At 42.0% G+C, this 15,715-nt stretch overlaps 1 protein-coding gene across 2 annotated transcripts in view; it reads left to right on the top strand.

The window, feature by feature from the left end:
* The first annotated feature begins 350 nt into the window (after positions 1-350).
* LOC146551153 (arf-GAP with coiled-coil, ANK repeat and PH domain-containing protein 3-like) overlaps positions 351-15,715 on the top strand; it is a 70,274-nt gene continuing 54,909 nt past the window's right edge. For both annotated transcript variants that reach the window (XM_085258742.1, XM_085258741.1), the window contains exon 1: positions 351-545. In XM_085258742.1, the coding sequence (XP_085114868.1) occupies positions 499-545 (47 nt within the window). In that variant the 5' untranslated portion in view covers positions 351-498. The remainder of the gene's footprint in view (positions 546-15,715) is intronic.

Below are 15,715 nucleotides of genomic sequence, written 5' to 3'. Positions count from 1 at the left end.
TGTATGTAAGCAAATCAAAATTAGGAGATAAGAACAAATCATTGCCCTTCCTCCTTTCAATGTTGGTTGAAACATTCCCTCCGCTTCTACAACTACTAATTTTACTAATTATTCTTATTATTATTATATTTGATAATAATAATAATAATAATAATAATAATAATAATAATAATAATAATATTTTATATTTAAGTAGTACCCCAAGTTTAAATTAAAGCACTCGTTCTATATGAAAACCGCGTGACTGTGTTTTTCAGCACCTTGAAGCTCTAAAATCCGAGTTTGTGAGGAGCCACTGAAGGCATCAACGGGTTTAGTACTGAGTGAAGCGGCTCAGGATCAGCAGAGCAGGACTGAGCGAGTCAGCGAGCTACGGTCTGCTGCAGGAGCAGGAGACGCAGACAGGATCGCTGTGGACTAACTTGCATCTCTACTTTAATCCTCCCAGGAGATGAAATCCGTGTTTTAACCTCGTGGAAAACTCCAATCCAGTCCAAGATGACGGTGGATTTTGAGGACTGCATTAAAGATTCCCCCCGGTTTAGGTGAGAGCAGAGAACTCAGTATCCTAAATGTCTCCTTGAACTGTTGAACGCATTAATTCTATCCATATTTGCTGGTGTTTCCCCCCCTAAATCTTAACATGTGTTTTCTCAGATTAAAATGCGCCACGCTGGTTTGTCACAGTGATCAGCACTTTTATTTGGTACATGCTAGATTACAATCCCAGTTTGGAGCGTCATTCAGACTGTGCGCATTTTTTCCAGCATCGTTTCTTACAGTAAGCACGATGATAACGATGAGCAACGCAGCCACATGAGTTGTCACATGGGCTGACTCTGAAGCTCCTGATATCTGAGCTCACAGCGCCAGTTTTCAATTCATTAGCATCCATTTGACATCTAAGATATCATTATCCCGCCCCTGAAGCAATTAAATGTTTTTAGGGGAAATACTGCGAAGCTTTCGAGAATTAATCAAGAGCCTGGCATCATCTGTACTGATTTCCATAATGAATGAGCTCCTTCCCATTTATGTTCCGATTAGCTGATTACTGGTCTGAAATAGTTTAATTTTCTTATAAGAGAAGGAAAAGCAGCAAACGTTCACTACAGCAATCAGGTAAATGATCGAATAGACTGTCTGATTGTGTAGGGGATCCCTGGATCAGAGGAAACTGAAGGTTTCCACACAGACTATGCCAAAGCCCCTGACAGGGGTCCTCCAAAGGTTACATAAATAAGTAAGGAATTTTCTACACCCACATCTAAACCTGGTCCTGTGCTTCCAACAGAGTCAAGAGCCGGTCAGATGGGGAGGGGAATCAGGGTCATTTCCCCCTCCAGTGCAGTGCTGAAAGATACTTAGACATACTCAGAGATGAAGTACCAGTGCATCAAAGTAAAAACAGTGCAAGTTGAAATCAGGCAAATGCAGTCAAAAGTTAGGTACTGGGTATATTTTAATCCTGCAGAGTTAGTTTGTCTCTTGCAGATTTTTTAATGAATGCAACTTGTTGAATTTCTGTTGCTCGTATGTAACAAGGCTATGTGGGACATGATGCAGGAACATGATGTGATCTGATTTTCTTTTGTGCTAGATTTTCAAAAATGTGAAGTCAGACTATAGAAAAAGGTGCAAAAAGAGGATGGGTAGTTAAAAACCAAATAGTTGCACAGACTAACTTCTTCAACTTTTGTGTAATCCTATCTAATCTGCTTAAATAAATAAATACATTTTATTGTTATGGGCCTCAGCTGTAATAACGGGGATTCTTTGCCATAGAGTATGCTGTGATTTAAAAGCTTATTGCAAAATCTCTCTGATAAATGTGCAGCACTTCCTTCTGAAATGGAAATTCTCATTTAAAGTACCTTAAAAGTCTACTACAGTGAATATACTTCACTGAACTTTACTGTTTGCTCCCTGAGATAAAATCTCTGCTTCCAAATCAAAGACTTCCCGACTTGGCAGCAGCACCTTAATGACTCCCATCTGGAGCCGGAGGAAGGCACATCACGACCTTCTCCCTCCTCGTTTCATATGCAAAGCAGTGCGGCGAGGCCACAGCGAGACAAGCTGCATGTTAAACAGCCACCGTCCTCATTATTCAGAGCTCGGAGAAGCCTCACTGGGTCATGAATGGGTGGATAAAGTTATCTCCTATCTGCCGATATGGAGTGAAAATGTACCTCCTCCCCTTTTTATGCTGCACATGTTTTCAGATTTTCCTTTCCTGCTGCAGAGAGATGTTCTCATAAGTGAGCCGTCCTCCAGTTTACAGTGCGTGGAGAGTCTTTTATCTGCTGCCCAGGATGTTTAAATGACTAGAAGAGATGCTGAAAGAAGTAAAGTAAACGTATGTTCTCGCAGGCGCTGAAGCCTGTAACAGTGTTTTCAGACACCATTCAAACGGCTCTTTTGTGGAGCTAAAAGCGGAGCTACAGTATGCTGTGTTATGTAACAACCCTGGAGGTGGATGACTGGGAGGAAGCAGCAGGGAAATCGGGTCTTTTTTACATTTGGGACTTGCGTGATTCATTCCTGCCTCCCACACGTGTAAAATCATGCAGGAAATAAGTTTTGAAGTATTATCTCTGACACTTGGCTGCCTTCTCGGTTTCCCAGCTCAAGGTTGGATGACTTATTAATGGATTAGCTAGTGGAGCAAAAACTGCAGACAGTCAGGTTCTTCTTCTTCCACTTTAATGTGCTGTTTTCACACTTGCAAGAAAAGTAGCCTAACCTGAAATGCATACATAGACTGTATACAAAAGATGTACGTAACCACTGTCACAGAATGTTCTGGTTTGTGGACTACCGACATGAGGAGACCAGTTTGTTCTTTCTTTCTTTGTTGAAGATGCTATGAGGTGGGTAATTAGTTTCAAAGACCAAAACAGGTTGCTTTTGTACATTTTACAAGACAAAGTTAGAGAAGCGAGGGTGAAATGGTTTGGACATTTAAGGCAGTGGATTGATTGGACGAATGATGGATCAAACTTCAATTTTTGTGTTTAAATCTGTTATTTAAACAGGTTTAAATGCCAACGTGATGTGGAAATCACAAATCACAAAAATTGCCAGTTTAGAATAAGAAAAACATATCATGAAAACTTGGTGCAGCTTTCTTTTTCTTTCAGCATCTCTCTTAAAGGGTGAATCAGTGAGAATCATCTGTCTCCAACTCACTCTCACTAACATCTTCCTCTGTCACAACGACCCTCTGCATGCCCTCCTTCACATCATCCAAGTTTTCCTCCTTTCCCTCTGCCTGGCAGCTCCATATCCAACATCCTTTGTCCACTATATTTCCTCTGCACATGTCCAAACCATCTCAACCTTGATGATAGCCTCCCTCTTTATTTCTGGACTGCATGAGGCAAAGTGACAGATGAAAAGATGGAGACCATTACAGCCTGTACAGCTGTTATCTCACACACAGTTTTCAGATGCTGTTGTTTGTTTATACCTGGCACCTACACTGGTGAAGGCGTAAAGCTGTGAATGTTCTTAATCACACATTTATGTGTTTATAATCACCCAACATGACACATCTGAAAGTCCTATCAGACACAAATATCACATAGTTTTGATTTCATCAAATAATATGAAGAATTAAAATCTCTTTGACAAATGTTGCCTTCACTCTCAGGACAGATGTGAGACTGCAGCCAGCGATGCTCTACACATCTGGACCGGTCTGTGAGGATTGCACTGCAGCACGAGGCCCTCTGTTTGTGTTTACTCTGGCATGTTACTGGCAATGAGCAACGTTTGAGCTGTTTTCTCCTCACTGATGTGTTAGTCTGACGTCACAGACTGAGAGAGCTGAGAGTCAAACACATGAGTGTTCCTTTATTCTTTTCACAAAAGAAATTTGATCCCAGTATTTCTCACACATTACGACTGCGTGACGATGGCAGAAATTATAATCGCAAATATTTTGGTGATTATTTAACTAGACTTTCTAAATGTCAGACATTAGTTGAACTTTTAGGAAAAATTAACATTAGGACTCTTACAGTTAACACATCCTTTAGTCTTAAGAAGTTTACCGAAAGCTAAAAGGATGTTTCATTAATGGCTGTTTTGCGATTTGGCGGGTTTTTTGGCGCGTCCGTTCCAGTGAGCTTCCAGTCCTTCAGAAAAATATGACCATTGTCCAGCAAGATTCTTGCTTCCGCTGAGAAACAGACTCTTTTCTCTGCGTCAAAATGGCCCAGGGCAAAGAGTCCAGATGATCCTTCTTCCCCTCCCATGTCAACAGCTGGGGGCGGCGAGCTGAGACAAGGCTGCTGTCGTGATGAGGGGCTTGCTTTGAGTCACAGCAGAGCAGAGAGCCCCGGCAGGCGGGGAATCCAAGGCCAGTGACCTGTGGCGCTCCCTGCTTCTGAGTCTCATAGCGTCTGTGAGAAAACGAGTGAACAGATGAATGTGTGACACAGTCAGATGACTGGATAAGGGGAGAGAGGATGTCACAGTCTTTTAGAATTAACTGCCTCGGTTTAGTAGAGATTTTAGTAAATAATAAAACATTGTTTAGCAGATCCTTTTATAGTCTGAGCAACAAGTTCTCAGTGATTTGGATTTGATTCTAAGGAGTAACTGCATGCAAATTTACATCCAGTGCACTAAAGCTTCACTGCTTTTATGCAATTTATTTTAAAAAGGGAGCTGGAGCTGGAGTTTGCTTGTTCTCCACATGCCTGTCTAGTTTCTCTTCCTCACACAGTCTGAAGACATGCATGTTAGGTTGGTGTTAGCCCATGTAGAGCTTTGCTCATTAGGTTTTAGTCAGTCCTTGATCTTAGCTGTCATAAGCCTTTGCTTTATGTCCCAGATTTGATGCGTTTGAAGATGTCGTGTTGAGTTGTGCTCAATTATAACAGCTTATTTATACAGTAAATGATCACAGTTCCTTTGTCATTTTAGAGAACAGATGGCTAATTGAGAAATAAGTCAGCAAGTTAAATGAAAGTAATTTTCACCAATGGCCTTTAATGTATCACCAGCTCTGCTTCTTCAGCTGGTGTTTGATTGATATTCCTGGTGCATACTGATTCGTGTGTAAAAGACCCTTTCAACACCCTGATTTTAAAATATCTGGGTCTGCTCTTGCTGCTCTGTCATGAATTAATAAATCTTTATAATTGCAAGGTTTTTTAAATTCTTAATGGTATCAGAATCATCTTAAATGCTCTGTGTCACGATGAATCCAGGCGTCTCGGTTCACGACTGTGACGGATCATCTTTGTGTTTTGCAAGCTTGTGTTTCTACTTCTCCAGCTGCTGGAAGGGATTTCTCCGGCATGGTCTTGTTGCTTCTGCTCTATTTCCGACTGACCCGCTTCCATCTTGAATCTGTGTCAGTGGCCTTTGTGCTCAGCCAAGAGTGCTCCTCCCAGAATGGTGACTCCCGGCCAATCGAGGGTGGGGAACGCGCCATAATTGTAAAAGAAAAAAAAACAAAAAAACTTCACTGATAACCACCTGCTCCCCGTCAGTTCCATTTCCTAACACAACCTTAGTTTATTATTAATTTACATCGTCTCTTGTGTATCTTATTGTATATTTATGCTCATGTGGAAACATGAAGTTCAGTTTAATGACTTCCCTGTGAGAGTCGTACATTAGATCCTTTTCTGCCAGCTTCCCCAGCATTAATGTAAGTTGGTTCTGCTGTTCTAATTTTAAGTCTATGCGCTTGATTCACATGTCGAGAAAGCTCAGTGATGTTTGCTTTCAGCTTTTTTCACCGTCTTGTTAAGGGCAGCAGCTCTGCGTGTTGCAGGTAATGAAAATGACAGTGGATTAAGTCAGCACAGAGCAGTAGGTTGGATGCGTGTCTTAATCAGGGATTGCCCCCACATTTTGCCCGCTCAAAAACTCAACATCGAGGTGACACACCTGCAGGCTTAATATCCAAATGGTGTCATCAAAAACAGATCTGATGATACACAGGGAAATATGGCTTTATAATTGCATCGTTGCTGCCCTCCTGTTGAGAATGTGCAGCGCTATTAGCTGGAGAGGCTTTTATCTTTTTAAAATGAGACCAGATGAAGAGCTCTTGCATGCTCCAAAGCATCAGGAGAGCAGCCGCAGGAAGGTGGATTATTAAAGGAGAAATATGTCTCTGCAAACACAAAAGCAGCAGATAAACACATGTGTAAGACAGAGCTCAGGAGACGGACTGCTTTTGCAGTGCTTGACCTGAGATCACCTTTTTTGCTTTATTGAAGAAAAGCTCAAAGTTGTTTTATTATTACAGAGGGAGCTTAATTTTGTTTTCCTTGTGGTATTAAAAGCTTTGGTTTTAAATTTAAAGTTCCGATGGAGGTCTCTTTATGTTAGATCTCTTTCACCAGTTCAGACCATTCGATGAATATAAAGATGGGCAAATTAAAACTGATGATGCCTTCTCACACTGGGAGTTGGATAGCAGTGTTACTGTGAGAGGTGGAGATAAGCCAAATACGAGCACACAGTCCTTGAACTTGACGCAGTGTTGGTGCCGTGGTGGATAAGCCGGAGGGATGCTCTGTTACTCTGTGATTGGATGTGTCGCTGTCAGGCAGCTAATGACGACCTGTGAAAAAGAAAAGGTCACACAGCAGCTGAATGGGTCTCTTTTGAACTTGACTGACTGCTCAAGACTTTATATTTAGTAAGGAAAGAAAGAGAGGAGGGTAATTTGTCAATCACCTGCCTATTAGCTGGTGACACTGAGGGTGTGGTTTCGCAGTCAGACCTGCCTCTTGCTCGTCACACATTGAGTCAAAGGAGAAAGTGAATATTTCACCAACTGAATTGCACGTCAAAGCCACCTGATGGTACAGACCTCAATAGTATATATTAAAAAGGATAAATATGCGTTTGATTCTCGTTTTTGATTCTTGTTTTTTGGCTACAATGTGGCCCAAATTCTCCTTTGATAGTAAAGGTTGCCAACCCCTCTTGCATACCTAAGTTAGACTATTTCTGCGTCTAAATCCTGAAAGTTAATTGATGATTTGTGTAAATGGAATTGAATCCCTGGTAAAACCTATTTGTGATGCAGAGATGATGTCACCCCTTTTGTGCCTTTTGTGTCGAAGGAGGCCGCTCGTCTGTCCCCCTCATTTCATTTTAATGAAAAGCAAGACGTTTCACACACTGTGCACACAAAGAGCCGTGAAAAGCAGGGCGCCGCATACCGAGTGCTGTGCTGATCTGTCCCGAGAGATTACAAAGGCCCAGAGCCGCTTGCACGGCCAGGAGAGACCAAGAGCACGGACAGTTTATCAAGTGCAATGAAATCTAATAGCCCGACCTCACAGCTGCTCAGTTCCTCTCGATTCGCTTTCAGATCAGCCGCCCGGTGTTTCCGCAGGTTGACCGTGCTGCGCCGCAGACGTTGAATCAGCACTGTGGCAACTAAATGATGGATGAGTTGTAGTAAATTGAGATTAGTATTCCTTGCGCAACCCGCGGCAAAAGCAATGACTAATGCGGGCCAGGAGAGATGGAAAACAAGAGCTGGGCCAGTAAGCACAGGATCACACAGACACTGAGCAGCTTTTTATGCTGATAATCCCAGCCTTTGGTCTTACTTCACAGTGTGGGTCAACAGAACCTCTCACAACTTGGCATTTGTTTTTCCCAACAGATTGGATTATGGAACATCTGATGCTAATTCTTTATGTCTGCAGATATCAGATGTCTCGTACAATTTTCAAGAGAAAATCAACTTTTCCCCTGATATGCAGGAGAAGGGATCCAATTTGCCCAGAGACAGTCCGCATCATGTGTTTGTTCAACTGTTGGCAAAGAGAAAAAACATGACGGGAAACATCCAAAAAAATAAAGGGAAACAGTGAAAACTTATGTAACCTGTGTCACTAGCAATAGAGAAATATGCACTAGTTTCATCTACTCACCTTCAGCTCTTCCTGGGCTTCAGTGTGACTCAGCGCTGTTTGAAATGGACTATAACTTTGAGTTAATATAAATAATCTGGATAACGTTCCTGTTGGATTAATCACACTGTGAATTCCAGCTGTCGGATGTACTGCAGCACAGGCCGGCGTAATTTGTGAGGACAGCGGCGTGGCTTTTTCTTCCTCTCTTTTCTCATCTGTCTCTTTCTCTCTTTTTTTATTGCTTTCACTTCACATTAAAGGAATTAATGGTCTCGTTTGCTTTCCGTCCAGGAGTAAGATGAGAGGATTAGCATCACTTTTGGGTGTCTGTTTAAGCTCAAAGTACGAAAGTGTGCCTAGCAGCCAGTTAGCATAAAAACATGCCGCTTTTGTCAGAAGAAACAAACCAAATCCATTTAATTTCAATTTGGAAGCTCACAGCTTAACACAACTATCGCCAGTTAGTGGGTTGTCTTATTTTGGGTTATTCAAAGTTCGACATCTGCTCAGTTCAAGAAATAGCAGTTACGCGACAGCTAAATGAAGTTCCTACATGGCAGCATCTGGACAAATTAAGCAAATTAAATGTCCTAATTAAATGCTGAAATGCTAAACTTTGGGGACCTTTTGTAATAACTGGATCTGGTTAACTGTTACCTAACTTTAAGCTAAGCAACCAGTTTAAGCTGTTTTCTAAGATGTGCTCAGAAATCAAATGTATTTAAAACCAACTAGCTGGGTGCTGGTTTAGCTTACCAGGTTGAGAAGGCGACCTATATACCAAAAGAGAAATGTAGAGGCATGGGTATGAATCCACTCTGATTTGCTGTATATAATCCCACTGGTCTTTCTTCCAGTTTTTCTGCCCCAACAATATATTTAAAAAATAAAGAAAGAACTGGACAGACTGAAAAGTAAAAATCTTGAGAAAGGATGATTCAGTTTGTTTAAAATGTGGACAACAGCTCACATTTTTAGATCAACTTTGCTGGGGTTCATGGATTGAGCAATTCTAAATGGAAAGACTTAATTAGATTTAAAAAGAAAAAACTGTTTCTGGGGCTTTGTGGAGGAGAAAAGTAGCAAAAGGAGAAATGTTTCTGGAGTTCACTTAGCAGCTGGAAAATTAGTTTAATGAATGCTAAACAGCCACTTTGATTTGAATACACAAAGTCTGCAATAAGGTTGTTTTGCTTTCCAGTGATTCGTTTAAATCAGATAAAGCACTTTTGAATGTGATGGTTCTGTTTGCACTTTTTTACACTTATTGAACAATTTACAGCGGTTTTCCCGAGTTTTTAAATGATGATTCCATCATTTAAAAACCAGGTAGCTATCCAAACCTACCTGGCCCTGTGTTTAAAAACTAATTGCCCCCCAATCCTAATTACTGGTTGTGTCACCCTTGGCAGCAAGAACTGTAATCAAGTGTTTGAGATAACTGGCAAAGAGTTTTTCACAACACTGTTGAGAAATTTTGGCCCAGTGTTCTTTGCAGAGTTGTTTAGTCTTGCGACATTTGAGGGTTTTTAAGCAGAAACAACTTGTTTAAGGTCCGGCAAAGCATTTGAATCTAATTTCCTTCTGAACTTTGCAGTGATTGGGCCACTTAAAAACCTTGATTTTGTATTGAGCCATTCAGAGGTGAACTTGGACGAATGGATGTCCCGTCATTCTCCTTCAGGATTTTCTGGTTCCATCAATTATGACGAGTTGTTCAGATCCTCACGCAGCAAAGCAACCCCAGACATTACACTGCCACCACCATGTTTGACCATGATTGATCTTTTTTTGAAATGCTGTGTCAGTTTTACTGAAACGGGGTGTAAAAAGCATAAAAATATTTTACATCATGGATTTTTTTCTTGGTATTCTTTTTTTTTAATGCCTTCGCTCATGATTGGGCAATACAGAAAAATGACAAAAGGTTTGGATGATAAAAATCTGCTTTGCCATCCAAAATTGATCTCTTAATGACAGACAATCAGAAATACCTAATGTCCTCAGCGTGTGGCGGTTGACCTGCTTCGATCTTGTGGCCTGTCGTGCGTCAGCTGTGTTTTTGATATGCTATTTTTTTTTTTTTTTTTTTAAACTTGCCCTCCAGTGGAAAGCAGCAGCATGTGAGGAGCTGTCCTCTGGGTTTGGCTGTGAGCTTATGGCTCTGCGTCATTTGTCAGCAGACTCACAGAAAGCAGACATGATAACCCATATTAGGGATTTTTTATCACTGAATTCTTTACACATAAAATAAGCTTCACAGAGATTTTAACTGAGGTTTAATAGGACAGATAGAAAGATGTGACTGGAGAGCTTTCTCTGTTTAATGTCATGTCTCTATAATGGCTCCCCTGATGACCGGGCTGCATGGAAAGCCTCCCTGGCTGGGTGGCTTCCAGGTGTGTGAACATCAGCTCACAGCTACATAGGATAATGTTATCGACTGTAGTGGGAATTTCACAGTGCAGCTGTGGCTGTTTGTCGCTACCCAAGGAATGAAAAGTGACTGCACATCCAACGAAAATACGAAGCTGTTACCCCGACAGTGTGAAAAGTAGACGCAGGAGGAATTCGCTGGGCTTCGACTCGGCTCAGATTTGCAATGCTGAATCACACGTGTACAAGCATCTGTTTTTGATTTGCTCCATCCCTCTCACTCCCTGCCTCATACTCTCCCCTTTTCTTCCCTTTCCGTCCTCCCTTGCCTTCCCATGTGTGCGGGGGTAGACTTCTGGTCACGCCTGGACCAGAACAGGGTCTGGGGACGGTTCAGGAAGTACGTCAGTTTGCTGAAATATTGAAAGCAGGTTCAGCATAAAGGGCAAAACGCTGGGGAGACGATGTGTGTGAGGATGTTGCTGAGTCTTCGGTTATGACACCTAGCTCTGATTCACAACGTAAATCTCTTAAATATCTTCCAGCAGTAATAAAACTTAAAAGTCCACCGAGGAGCAAAAGGAGAAGACGGAGTTTTCCTTTTTGCACTCCAACAAAACTGCTGTGACTGAAGAAACACACTCTCAAATCCTTAAAGTGAGGATTTGTAATTTTTTTTGGCTTTGTGTAGATCAGTTGGTTCATTTTCTGGTTGACTAACCTGCAATTATTGTTAAAGATTAATATCAGTTTGTACATGCTCCAGATAGCTTTTCTTCAAATTCTTTAATTCTCACTCGCTTTTGCAACTTTGTACTTTTGTGTTACTTGCAGCAACACTCCACCTCATTGTTAGTCCATTTAAAAAACAAAGTTTCAAAGAGCTGGAAAGTAAATAAACGGCAGACAGAAATGAGACAGGTCGAATCGTCTTACGTTTCACGCATGTGCAATACAGCAACGCAAGCGTTTTCAGTCGTTTCAGTGTGGATGAACAACTGTTCGGAAACGATTGAAAATGATAGTGTGGATGCGGAGCGTTTTTAGACGACCAGATTAGTGTAGACGTAGCCTAAATCACATATATCATGAAATAGGAGCTGGGGCAGTGGTGGGTTGCAAAGCAGCTTGCAGATGCACAGCTTAAAAATTGACTTTAATACTCAATCCTTTCTTTTCAGCTCATCTCTAATCATGGTCTCTGTTTTCCTGCCATCGGCATTAATGTACTGACCGCTATCACTGGTTTAGCTTTGATAATGAAGAAAAGTGTAGAAATGTTTAAAAGTTGTGCTTTTTCTCTGACTCCTGTCACATTTACTGGCGTCAGACGACCTACTAACCCGACTCTGTTGCAGAATTTGTTGTATTACCCACCTAATCTCCAGTCACTAAACCACCAACTGTCACATTATTTCACTGACCTTTGCTAAACCAACAGCGCAGTCAGTATTTTGCATTCCACTTTACTCATTTTTCATTGTTTTCTCACTGTTTTCCATGCTTGTTTGCGGCTCACCTCTGAGAGTTGAGTTTGCCGAAGAGGCCAATGAGCCGTGACTCGGCTTCATTTTTTTCTCTCCTCGTTTTCTCACAAAACTGTGTAATTCTGCTCTTTTCTTTCGTCGCTCTGAGTCTGGCAGAGCTGGCAATGCTGCGATTCTCCGGGGGGCTGTATTCAGTGCCTTGTTTCTGCATTGTTAACTGAGCGCAGACAACTGTCCCACCACGCTGCACTTCGCTGAATTGCTGTTGGATTGCGGGTCTGTGTGACTTTTTCACATCTGAATAGCAGAACAAACCCTGTACCCTGCCTGCCTTTGTCTATGCTTCCTTGCTGGCAGTGTCATGGTCTGGTTAAATCACCGCTGACGGTCACCTCAACTTTCAGGTTCATGGGCAGGGTTAGGTTAAGAGGGTCCAGAGTGACGTAAGGGGCATGTTGCTGACACGGTGCATAGGAAACACCTGGGGGAAACCTCGCAGGAAGTGACAGCTCTCCTGTTATCTTTGACTGTCTGTCAATAAGCTAATTCTTTTTTTTGTGGATTTCTGGATTAAAACTAAGACATCAGACAGCCCAGTTAAAGTCTGTGCAGCCTGAAAAGGATGTGAGCATAAGCCGTGTCGAAGCTGCTGTTTCTGTAAGCACCATCTCTCAAGCTTCTAGACAGGAAGGAGCTGAATGCTTCACACGTCTGGTATGTCTTTCTAGTGGAAGCCAAGCTGCATGTTTAACCCACAAAAATGCTGGGAAGACTCCCAGCTCAGCCCTGTCACAGCCGGACACATCACGCCTGTGTAGGGATTTTCACTAGGGGGATTTCAGCTATTTCACCAAAATGTCAGGGTGTTGCACTGTAGGTTTGGCTTTCTGTGAGCTATTCTGTGCTGGTATTTTACTCCGACAGCCTGGTATGCTGCCTAGAAAAAGGCTGAGAGAAGCAGCACATCTGTAGGCTTTATTGTCTTCCTCCCTTCAATGGAACATTGTCCAGGACGTTTCTCACAACTCAGGCCTCTCAGTGTGTGTGTGTGCGTGTGTGTGTGTTGACTTTCTTTAGTCTCCTGCATCCCAAATATCTTCATTGAGATTTTTGTGTGTTGCAGTCATCTCGGACCACCCTGAGTTAGTATAAACCTACGCCGCCATCCCAGACCTCACGTATCCTGACCTTTTTTTGGCCTGTCCCTCCTTCCCAGACGGTTGTACAATACTCTTGTGACGTCACACATATCCTCTTGCCTCCTATGTAATAATAAACACTCAATCCGAGGCTGTCCATTTCCCCTTTATGATGCACAGGAAGAACTTGTAGGCCAGCTCCTGAAATAGGGGTGGAGTTCTACTGAAAGGGTTAATCTGTGTCACATTTCCCCCTATGTGACTGTTGCCATTTCCCCCTTGGGCTGTGGTGGCCTAATTGTATGACCCCCTTCCCACCCTCAGAGCTGAAGGGGGATGTATGGAGCAGGCGCTGCATTGTGCATGGTGGCTAAACTTTTTAACAAGCAATTAGCTTGTTAAAAAGCTAATTGCAGCCACTTTTTTCTAATTGTGCAGTGGTGACACTTTTAAACCTGCAGTCAACTTAATCTTCAACGCAGCAAGGTTTCAGGTGAATACAAGAAAGTGATGTTGGCATCCATTCAAAGAAGAGGTCAGTTGATTTAGCAGCTGATCAGAGTGTTTCCACCAGTTCAGTCTAGAATTAAACCGACCATTTCCAACCAGGTTTCCAGCTGGTTGGAAAAGAGGAAAAACACAGAAAAGATTCACGGATGTAATGAAGGAGGACATGGTGAGGGTGGGTGTGGCAGGGGAGGATGCTAGACATGCAGATGATCCACTGTGGTGAGCAGCAAAACTCCAATGTATGTCTTCAATTTTTGTGATATGTGTTCTACATGGGATTTTAAAGTGATGGTGATATTTAACCAGAGACCGAAATCTTTATAGTTTGAATATGGCCATGGGTGTGAACTTTCATAAAAGGTAGACTGTAGCGTTGCAATTGCCAGATTAAGCTAAAAACTGGAGGCTAAATATTTTAAGGTTATTACAGCTTCCTTCTGTCCTGTAGTTTCATCCTTATGAATGAATAATTAACTGTTCACATTTAATTTTTTTCCCATTTTGGGATCACTAGACCACAGCGTCAGAAGAACAGAAAGATAATGTGGTGTGTTAATTTCTTTGTGACATTTGCTGAAGTGTGTTCGCAGGCTGTTGCATCACACTGCGCTGGTCGTCGGCGCGCAGCGGTGGTTTTGCTCTCACACTTGTGTTTTATCCATTACAGCGCTGAGAGTGAAACCTGCATTGTTGTGCGCTCATGTATTACGAGCAAAGTGGGAGCGTATTGTTTATGAAATCCCTAGAATAGCTTCACCACCGACCTGCAACAAGTCAAGGTCACGCGGGACTCGCTGGCTCCGTTCCCGTTCATTGTCTCCCTTCTCCAAGAACAGCGCTGTCAGCGGGAAGTTCGAAACATGTCTGCTTCCAAATCGACTGTAAATACCGGACGCTGAAATTGGTGGTTACATTTGTAGATGGACCTCATCTTCTCTTCCTCTCTGAGTCTGTTGTTGTGTTTATACGCTTCAGTGACTTCAGATAATATCCCTAAAGACTAGGGATATTATTAGGAAGCTAATGGGTTTCTAACCTCAAAGCTCCAGAGGTTTTTAAGAGCCTTAAAGGTGTGATGTGTCGTACAGTGTGTAAAGACTAATTTTAGTTTTTATGGTGGTTTATACATTTCTTTTGTATTTTCTTCATGTGGTTTGAAAATGATACAGATGGTTTATCCTTTATTAAGCACCTTACAGTATAATATATATATTATTTGTTTTGTTCTTTTCTTTCAGCTAAATTGAACTACTTTCTGTAGTTATAAACATCTTTGATTTTTTTTTTTAAGTGGATTTGTTTGACATTGGGTGGGGCAGACACTTTCCACTGCCAACAAATGTTTTGTCTGCAAAACTGTAAAGCAATACGTACGTAAGTATAAATGCTGGCATTGCTTTTTGCCAGTTGTGTAGGTCTAATACACAACTCCCACAGCAAGTAACTTGCAACTGCAGGCAGTAGTCCTAGTTCACTTAAGTCTCTCTGAGCTGCTCTTCACCTGCTGAAGGTTCTGGTTTGGGCGGCGTTCTAGCTCACAGAACAAGAACCGCTGTCAGCGACGTTAGAGAAGCGCCGTTTGCAGGGCGATAGACTTTCTGGACAGCAACCCAATGACATTCATGAGCACAACATTAGCTACGTGTCCAGCCAGTTTGCGGGGAAACATGAGATAGGAAGAGCTGGAGCTAGCCGGGGGGTATTAGATATCATAAAATATTTTAGTTATATATTAATATTAACTGAGGAGACTAAAACTAACAGTAAAACTATACTTATTTAAAAATGCCAAACTATAAAAACTCTGGAACTAGTTTGTTAGCCATCAAATTTCAGAATAAAAGCCAGGTGAAAGAAATGCTAAAATGAGTCACAAAATACACTCGTCCAGTCTGTTTGAGAGAAACACTGGGCCTAGTTTGGCTTCACTTTCTTGTACAGTCATCAGCTTTATATACAAGCCCAAGCCCTGATCAGAGAAATTGATTCTGGAGCTGCTGGTAGGTTCAAGAGCCTCCTTATTGCTCATGTATTTGGAAATAATCTGAGCTTACTCAGCAGTACCAGTGAACACACGTGGTATCTGACTGCTTCCCTTCAGGTTATCCAAATAGATCAGGAGTCTCTGAAAATATGTTTTTCGTAAAGGCAAAAGCGAGAGATCCACAGTCAGATGTATGATGGAGATGTGATGTTGCTTTTAGACACTCTCTCCTGACTGTCTTCAGTGCTGAAATCCATCCAGCTGTCTGACTGCAGAATGAAAGGAGATATTGTGCAGGAGACGTCTGTTCCAAAG

The sequence above is a fragment of the Mchenga conophoros genome, linkage group LG20, assembly GCF_057382185.1.
Source record: "Mchenga conophoros isolate Kocher_MC1m ecotype Shallow Benthic linkage group LG20, M_conophoros_male_GT1.1, whole genome shotgun sequence".
In the NCBI taxonomy this organism is placed as follows: Eukaryota; Metazoa; Chordata; class Actinopteri; order Cichliformes; family Cichlidae; genus Mchenga; species Mchenga conophoros.
Note: the sequence above shows the minus strand (reverse complement) of the source record. Positions and strands in the feature narration are given on the sequence as shown.